This window comes from Notamacropus eugenii, chromosome 2 (assembly GCF_028372415.1).
Source record: "Notamacropus eugenii isolate mMacEug1 chromosome 2, mMacEug1.pri_v2, whole genome shotgun sequence".
Lineage (NCBI taxonomy): Eukaryota > Metazoa > Chordata > Mammalia > Diprotodontia > Macropodidae > Notamacropus > Notamacropus eugenii.
Window position 1 is genome coordinate 32,226,072 of NC_092873.1, and position 9,518 is coordinate 32,235,589.

General features: G+C 35.5%; 1 protein-coding gene across 1 annotated transcript; it reads left to right on the forward strand.

Moving 5' to 3' along the window:
- The first annotated feature begins 5,759 nt into the window (after nt 1-5,759).
- LOC140522585 (olfactory receptor 5AP2-like) lies at nt 5,760-6,676 on the forward strand. The gene is given in 2 exon segments (XM_072637967.1): nt 5,760-6,258; nt 6,261-6,676. Coding segments are annotated over 2 exon segments (915 nt in total).
- Nucleotides 6,677-9,518: the final 2,842 nt, after the last annotated feature.

Here is a 9,518-nt window from a genome sequence, read left to right on the forward strand (position 1 = left end):
TCAGGAGGGAGCAAATTCACCACCAGGACCACTATTTTTCTTAATTTCCCCTTTAATGGCATTTGAGAACATATTTCCAAATAGGCATTTGTTTTTTCTTCTCTTATTTGGATATTGGATATAAATCACTAGTCCACATTTTTCATTATCCAGTTATCCCAATAAATACACTTTTCTAACTTTCTCCAGACTCTGCATTTTAAAGTACCTTCTCAGCACTGGCCTTTTCAAAAAATGATTGAAAGTATGCTATTGCATTAAATGTCCATTTTCTCTCCAAAGAAGTACACTCAGTTTTGCAAGGTAAGTTTTGTAAGGTATTTTTGGTCGTAATCCCATAACTGTTGCCTCCTGAAGTATTTTATTATAAGATATCTCACTTTTAATAGAAAGTGCAAGGTTTTATACTACCTTGATTATAGATCTTTGGTATTCAAACTGCTTCTTCCTGGATGTTTACAATACCCTATCTTTGATGTGGAAGATTCTTACGATGATAAAAACAGTAACAACAACTAACAGTTATATGGTGTTTACTGTATTCCAGTTACTGTGCTAAAGACTTTATAAACATTATCTGATTGAGTTCTTTTTGAAGGGATATAAGTGCTACCTAGGAAGTAGAGGCTATTTTTATTGATATTTGTTTTGTTGTTGTGGGCACAATTAGGTGACTTGAATGCTAAAGAGGGAAAAATATGAGTAATAGGGAGAAACTGGTCATGCATATCCCTTACTTTACCTGGATTCAGTTGATACCTATTTCAAACATGCTTCTTCATTCTGTTAAAGATAGCATCTGACTGATGTAAATTTATTTCTCATAAATTCCATTGGTTCTCCCTGTGCTTACATTTCCTTGTGTCCCTTTGAGGCATGTGACTGCGATGCCTCTGGGTGCCACACAAAATAAGAGTGATCTTTCTTAGCACTGGACAAGGATGCCAACCTTCAAGTTCAGCATGACAGAGCAAAAGCTCACTACACCTGGCTGATGTCCTGGACTGAATGAGCTCCAGAAACTCATCATTCTGGAAGAAAAAAATGAATTCCCAAAACCCTACCTCCTTAACCACCACTGCCCCTAGAGTACCTCTGTCCGTCTGACTGGAGAGAATGGGAGAGGATACTTTTAAGGTCTTCCTAGCCCCGTGGCTTGAGAAGGTTTGTGGAGCACACAAGGAATTCACTTCGTTCTTCTCCACATATCCCAAATGACCTGCTAGATTAAACAATTTCCAGAAATTTAGCATTTCACATGATGAAATCAACTGTGTAAGTCACATCACTTCCAATTATTTTCCATCCTGTCTGTAAGAGTTAATCAAGCTCCTGGTATTGGGTTATTCCTGTACCCATTTCAGCTTCAAAAAAAAATATATTATCTTCTCCTATCTGAGACACACGTGCATACACACAATATTTTCTCCAAACTCTAGGCTTTGTATTAACAATTATCTCTTGGATATCTTCATTTTTAAAAGAATATTTTCTCTTTCTCCCAATTAATGCAATTTGCCATTCATTTTTCAAAGTTTTAAGTTTCAATTTTTTCCCTCTCTTTCCTCCACCCTTCTAATACAGTAAGCGATTTGATATAGGTTATACATGTGCAATAATGAAAACACATTATATGTTTTTTCTATATTATTCATATTGGGAAAGAAGAAACATCAGAATAACCCTCCCCCCAACCAACAGAGTGAAAACTGCTATATTTTGATCTTCATTCAGACTCCATCTGTTACTTCTCGGTAAGTCCTTTGAAATTGTCTTGGATAAGTGTATTGCTGGGAAGAGCTAAGTTATTCACTGTTGATGATCACGTAATGTAGCTGTTATTGTGTACAATATTTTCCTGATTCTCTTTACTTCACTTTGCCTCAGTTCAAGTAAGTCTTTCCAGATTTTTTTCCAAAAACAGCCTACTCGTTTTTTCTTATAGCACAGCAGTATTCTATTACAATCATACACCAGAACTTGTTTGGCCATTCTCCAACTGATGGACATCTCTTCATTTTCCAGTTCTTTGCCACCACAAAAAGAACAGCTATAAATATCTTTGGGCAAGTAATTTCCCCCCTTTTATGATCTATTTGGGATATAGACCTAGTAGTGGTATTGATGGATCAATGGGTATGCACAGTTTTATAACCCTTTGGGTAGAGTTCCAAATTACTCTCAGAATGGTTGGATCATTTCCCAATGCCACCAACAATGTATTCATTTCCCAATTTTCCCACATCCCCTCCAATATTTATCATTTTCCTTTTCTGTCATATTGGCCAATCTAATAGATGTGAGTTGGCATATTAGAATTGTTTTAATTTGCTTTTCTCTAATCAGTAATATTTTGGAGCATTTTTTCGTATGAATATAGATAGCAGCGTCTTTATCTGAAAACTATCTTGTTATATTTTTAAATCATTTACCAGTTTGAGGATGACTTGTGTTCTTAGCAATTTGACTCAGTTCTTTACACAGTTGAAAAAATAAGGATTTTATGAAAGACATTTGCTGTAAAAATTATTCATAAGTTTTCTGCTTTTCTTTCAATCTTAGTTGCATTTGAATTTGTTTGTGCAAAATCTTCTTTTCATTTAATATGATCAAAATTTTTCATTTTGGACCTCATAATGTTCTCTTTGTCTTGTTTAGTCATTGATTCTTCCCTTATTCGTAGATCAGATCTGATAAGTAAACTATTTCTTGTTCTCTTAACTTGTTATGCTATCATTCTTTATATCTGATTTGTGTATTCATTTTGAGCTTATCTTGGAATAAGGTGTAAGATGTTGTTCTAAACCTTCTCTCTGTCATACTGTTTTCTTGTACGTTTTCTCATTATTTTTTAAATCAAATAGTGATTCTTGTCCTAAATGGACAGACTTACCTTGGTTATATTTCAGCACCAAACTCACAACATTTTTCAAATATGATCTTCCTAAATGGCCCTCTCTTTCAATCTTCCTTGGCTCTGATTTCAGCTCCAATATCTTCCCAACCATCATGGTTAAAAACTTCATATTCATGCTTCTGACTTTCATTTCCCTCACAGTTCCCATATCCAATCACTTGACAATACTGAAATTCAGTCTTATCAACCTCACTCACATCTGGTACTGATTGAACCTTTAAAAGCCAACACTGTAGTTCAGACCTTTATGATTTTTCATAAGAAATACCTTGTAGTATTGCAGTTGATTTCTGTACATCTCTTTTTTCCTCTTTTCTATCAGTCATCCTCAATATCTAAAATAGGTCTCCAAAGCATAGGACTGACCACAAAATCCCAGGAAAAAGAATATTTAATTGTTCCCAATTGATTCTGCAATTTACTACACATTTCTCAGCCTGATATTCTGGTTCTCTGTAGTCTGACTCCCATTCACAGTCTCGCTTCATGTTATTCTCCTTTTCTGACTTTAAATCCTCACTTAAAATGGAATTATTGCCTTTTTCTAAATTCAGCATCCTGGATTGAACTTTTGTCCCAAGCTATTCTCTTTTTTTCTTTTTTAAGTTAAATTGTTTTATTGGTTTTCAGCATCCTACAATCACTTCCACATATCTTAGATTATTTTTCTCCTCCCTACCTGTCCTTCCACACTCCCTCCCTGAGATGGAATACAATTTTATATAGGTTTCACACATATACTCCTATTAAATAAATTTTCACCTTAGTCATGTAGCATGAAAGAATTAAAATGAATGGCAGAAATCATAAAAGAAAGCAAAACATAATACAAAAGAAAATGATCTGCTTCATTCTGCTATCAAACTCTATAGTTTTTTTTTCAGGATGTGGAAGGCATTAGGCCTCAGGAGTTTATTGGGAATTTTTTGAGTCCTTGCATTGCAACGAAGTACTAAGTCCACCAGAAAAATTCCTCACACACTGTGGTTGTTGCTGCGTACAAAGTTCTCATGGTTCTGCTCCTTTTATTCAGCATCAGTTCACACAAATCTTTCCAGGCCTCTCTGAAGTATTCCAGTTCATCATGTCTTACAGAAAAATAGTATTCCATTACATCCATATACCACAATCTTTTCAGTCATTCCCCAATTGATAGGCATCCCCTTGATATCCAATTTTTGACCACTACAAAATATTATAAATATTTTTGTGCATGTGGGACCCTTTCCCATTTTTATGATACCTTGGGAATAAAGTCCCAGAAGCAGAATTTCTGGGTCAAAGCCTATGCACATTTTTCTGACCCTTTGGGCACAGTTCCAAATTGCTCTCCAGTATGGTTGAGTCAGTTTACAGCTGCACCAACAATGAATTAGTGTTCCAACTTTCCCACATCTTCTCCAACATTTATTATCTTCCTGTTTTGTCATGTTAACCAATCTCATAGGTATAACATGGTACCTCAGAATTGTTTTGATTTGCGTCTCTCTAATCAATAGTGATTTAAAGCATTTTTTTCGTTTTACTACATATAGCCTTAATTTCTTCTTCTGAAAATTGTCAGACTATTCTCCACACCCAGAATTCATTCCCTCTTTATGTCTGCCTTTCAGAATTCTCACCTTTCATCAAAATTTAACTTATGTATTAAGTCCTCAGAGAAACCTTCACTGAAACTTGTGGCTGTTTGTTTCTTTCTTAAATTAGCTTACACATTTCTTTGTATACTATGTATTCTGCAAACAGAAAAATATAAACTCCACAAATACAGAGACTGTATTGTCTGTCTTTAGTAGTAAAGCCAAGGTCAGTGCCTAATAGACTATAATCTCTCCAACTGTTAATGAACTTGCCCCTCAGAACTTATCTCACTCTTAGTTTTACCATTTATATTACTTATAATGAAATATTCTTCAGTAGAGTTATATGTGTTTATGCTTTATCATATTCCAAGACTGCAAGATCTACAACTAAAATTGCACCTCTCCTACTGTCCAACAAGTCAATTCTAAATAAAGGTTGTTGACTAATTACATTATAGACAGCTGTGGGTATGAGTGAAACTATAAAGAAAATGTAAGGTTGAAGACATAAATTATGTAACAGGACCCAAAATGCTAAAGACCATTTTTTGTAGTGGAAAGTTCAATGGATATTGAGGGGAATAAGATGTGAGTTTGAAATCTGGCTGTAGCATTCATATGATATATATGATATATTTGGAACTATGCCCAAAGGGCTATAAAAATGTGCATACTCTTTGAGCCAGAAATATCACTTCTAGGACTGTATTCCCAAGAGATCATAAAAACGGGAAAGGGTCCCACATGTACAAAAATATTTATAGCAGTTTTCTTTTTGGTTGCCAAAGACTGAAAATCAAGGGGATGCCCACAATTGAGGAATGGCTGAATAAATTGTGGTATATGATATATATGATCTTACAACGTGCCATGCAGTACTCTGTGACCCAACTTTTTAAATAATGATTTTGGACTAGATTTAGATGGGATTGGGCTTGATTTAGATATACTCCTGTAATGTCTCTTCTTGTTGTAAGTCTATGATACTACTATTTATTTCAATATCCTTTTTTCCCTAAGGACTCTTCCAATTCCAAAGTTATTTCAAACTATAAATCCCCCAATGTACAGAGGAGTGAACTGAGAACTAGAGAAGGAAAGTGATTTAATGAATGTCATGTAGAAATTTAACAACATAAAAAATTAGAATACAGACATTTGAATCAATCTTTGAGTACTCAAATATATGCTCCATTAATTTATCCAAGCTACTGATGTGATATACCATCATTTTTAGTTCTGCATGAATAATATAGTACATGGGTGATATCAAGGAGTGGAATCAAGCAGAGGTGACTGAATTTGTCCTGTTGGGACTCGACGACAATTCCAAACTCCAGATCATCCTCTTTGTGATATTTTTTTTCATCTATGTAGTTACCATGGTGGGCAATTTAGCGATGATCTTGCTGATAACGATTGAGCCTAAACTCCTTATCTCCATGTATTTCTTCCTCAGCAATTTGTCCATTGTGGACTCATCTTATTCCTCTTCAATCACTCCTAGGATTCTGGTAAACATCTTCAATGAGAGGAAAGCCATCTTCAATGGTTGTGCTGCTCAGTTTTACTTCTTTGGGTCATTTGTGGGTATTGAATGTTTTCTCTCAGCAATGATGGCATATGACCGTTATGTGGCCATCTGTTACCCACTATTTTACTCTGTTATCATGTCAGAAAGAATTTCCCTCTCGCTGATTGTTATTGCATTCTTAGGTGGATTTACTAATGCAACTGTTCACACTGGAATGACCTTCAAGTTTGTGGCTCCAACCTGATTAACCATTTTTACTGTGATACACCACCCCTCCTAAAACTCTCCTGTCCTGACAGTCGTACCAATGGAATTGTAATTGTGATTTTCCCCAGTTTTATTGTCATAATTTGTGTGCTGATGATTCTCATTTCTTATCTTTTCATCCTTTTCACCATCCTGAGGATGCACTTTGCTGAGGGAAGGAGCAAGACCATCTCAACCTGTGTTTCCCACCTCATGGCTGTCACCATTTTCTTTGGGACCATTCTTTTCATGTATTCGCGTCCCACTTCCAATTACTCAATGCAGCAAGACAAGGTTGTTTCTGTATTTTATACAGTTGTCATTCCTATGCTCAGTCCCCTAATATGCAACTTAAAGAACAAGGTTGTGAAAGATGACTTAAAGAAGATGTTATGAAGACATATGACTTAGGGTCTTTTGAATAATCACTCAATAAGTGCAAAAGGATGCCATCCTAATGAATTCTATTTTCCAATTTTTTGAAATCATTATCTGGAGATGATGGTGATGGTCAAAAAAGTAAAAAAAATAATAATATATTAGTATCTTGAAACAATTAAATAGATCTACAGTACAAAATTAACCAACATGAAGCCTTGGGAGAATTCAGTTCATTATAAAGACTATGTTACTCTACCCTTAAAAATTTAACAAATTTAGATATTGATAAAGAAAATCAAGGAAAATTAATTATTTAGATACACTGTAGAGACAGAGAGGTTTGATAAGGTACATTGGTATTATTGTTGCGTTCTCCCTTCGTTGCCGAAGAAGACCATGCCATCAGAGAAATGATGACATGACTTGCATATGACTTTGTTTTGAGGGAGTGAGGGCTGTGCAAGGTCACCAGACTTACTTCTACTCCTGAGCCATCTGAATCCAGTGAACTGATATTCTTCAGGTTGACTGGAGATGACCCAGGATGTACTGTGAAACCTTGGCCCTTTTAGGCCAAGGTCTATGCAGGTACTCACTTAGGGTGAGGTAATGACAGTTCATTAAATAAGCTTTTTAAAGAAATAATCAGGGCATGGCCCCTTTAATGAGGCAACAAAAAGACATCAGTTGGGAGGGAAACAGCAACAGTTACTATTTATAATCATTCTGAAGCCAGTAGAATCCCCAAGAGAAGCTTTAGGTAGGGGGCAGGGCTCCACGGTGTCAGAGCATCAGAGTACAGTAGGCTTAAGGTTCAGGGAAGGGAAGGGGAGGAGAGGGGAGGGAAGGCTACTGGCTAGATTGGTATATTGTTGGATCAAAAGATAATATGGAAATATGAAAACTTCTATTCTTGGGTGTGGTATATCAAACTTAAGCTCCTTAAGATTAGGCTTTAGCATTTTCTGTTAATGTTCTATTCTATCTGCAATTGTTTTTCTACCCTTAAGTTTTTAAATCATCTCACAAAGAATCCTGATCAAACCATGAAAGTATTCTTGGTTCTCTATTCTAACCCACTTCATTTATTCTACCTGTAAGTCCCACTTTTCTTTTCTATACTCTTGCATCTCCATTCTTGTGATTTTTTTCTCATTTAGCAACTTTGCGATCATTGCCTCATCCATTTCTGATTCCAGTATGATATTGTGATGAATGAAGAATGAAGGAAATATGTTTTTTGCATATTTTTTTTCTTTTAGTATATGGGACTGTGCATGTAGATTTATTTTTCTTATCGTAGTTGAACAGAAAGCTTGCTTTCATTCTAGTCACTTCAGAAAATTGGTCCAAAGACATGGAGACAGAAGATGGAGTGCCACATATTAATAACAGTGATAAAACCTGTTTGACTGCACTAGAAAATTCATAAATCTGAAAAAGTTGATACCAGCTTATGAGAGCTTTTAATGTCAGTCAGAAATATTTGCATTCAATCTTGGAATAAAAGGGAGCACTGAATAGAGAATATAATATGATCAGATCTAGAGTTTTAGAAAATAGAAAATGGCCTGGAGTGGTGAGAAGTTAGATATAGATAGACCAAAGAACTGTCCTTTGCAATAGTCCAGGGGAGAGATGATGAGGATCTGAATCAGGGTTATGGTTAAGTAAGTAGAGACAAAAAGATGTTTGAAATTGATGCAATTAGAACCAGTATAATTATTTCTAGCTACAATGTAACTATAAACAGCTTAGAAGGATTTAAGAACACTAATCAACACAATGATCAACCATGTTTCCATGAAGAATGCTCCAACATTCTTCCAGAAGTGCACCCAGGGTGCTAAGTGGGAAAAAAGTCTACATATACACATGTGTGTGTGTGAGAGACATTGTCGTTTGGAGGATTTGTTTTGACTGATTATGCATATTTGTTAAAATGGTCTTGTTTTTCTTTTTCCTCTTGGGGTTAAAAATAAAAAGAGGAAAGACACAATTGATTTTCTATTAAAATAATTTATTTTTAAAGAGCTAATTAGAATCACTCAACTGGGGAGGGAGTATCTTCTTACCTCTGTCCTCTTTCTGCCTCCACAATCTGTCCAATCAATATCACCCTCACTTTATTTTTTTTTAATGGCTTCCCCAAAGAAAGACACTTATCTGAGAACTCGTTCAGTTTGAAATCTCTTTTGAGTTTCCTCTGAAGTTACAAATCCTGTGAGGTCATCCTAGAAAAGCCATGAAAGTACACAAGGCAACTTTCCTCATGGATGTAGTACAACTTTCTGGAATCAGGTTGAATATCCTTGTTGCTTGTGGCCTTAGTCTCTTTCCTTTGAATGGACATAGTTATTTGTACAGGGATTCCTTCATGAGAATGTGAATTCCTTAAATGATAAATGTTGGAGAAGATGTGAAAAAATTAGGACACATGCATTGTTGGTGAAATTGTGAACTGATCCAACCATTCTGCAGAGAAATTTGTAACTAAAGCCAAAGAGCTATAAAGCTGTTCATACCCTTTGATCCAGAAATATCATACTTCTGTATGCCAAAGAGATCATAAAAATGGAAAAAGACCCACATGTACAAAATATTTATAGCAGTTCTTTTTGTGGTACCCAAAAATTGGAAATTGAAGTGATGCCCATCAATTGAGGAATGGCTTCACAAGCTGTGATATATGAATGTAATGGAATTCTATTGTTCCTTGGCTTCATTTGTACTACTGAACTACCCTTATTCCTGGCAACCACTCTCTCCTCACCTTTGTTTCATAGACTCTCCCTTCATTCAAAACAACCTTTTACTTAAAAGCATCTGTGGTCCCCACAGCTACTAGTGCTTTTGC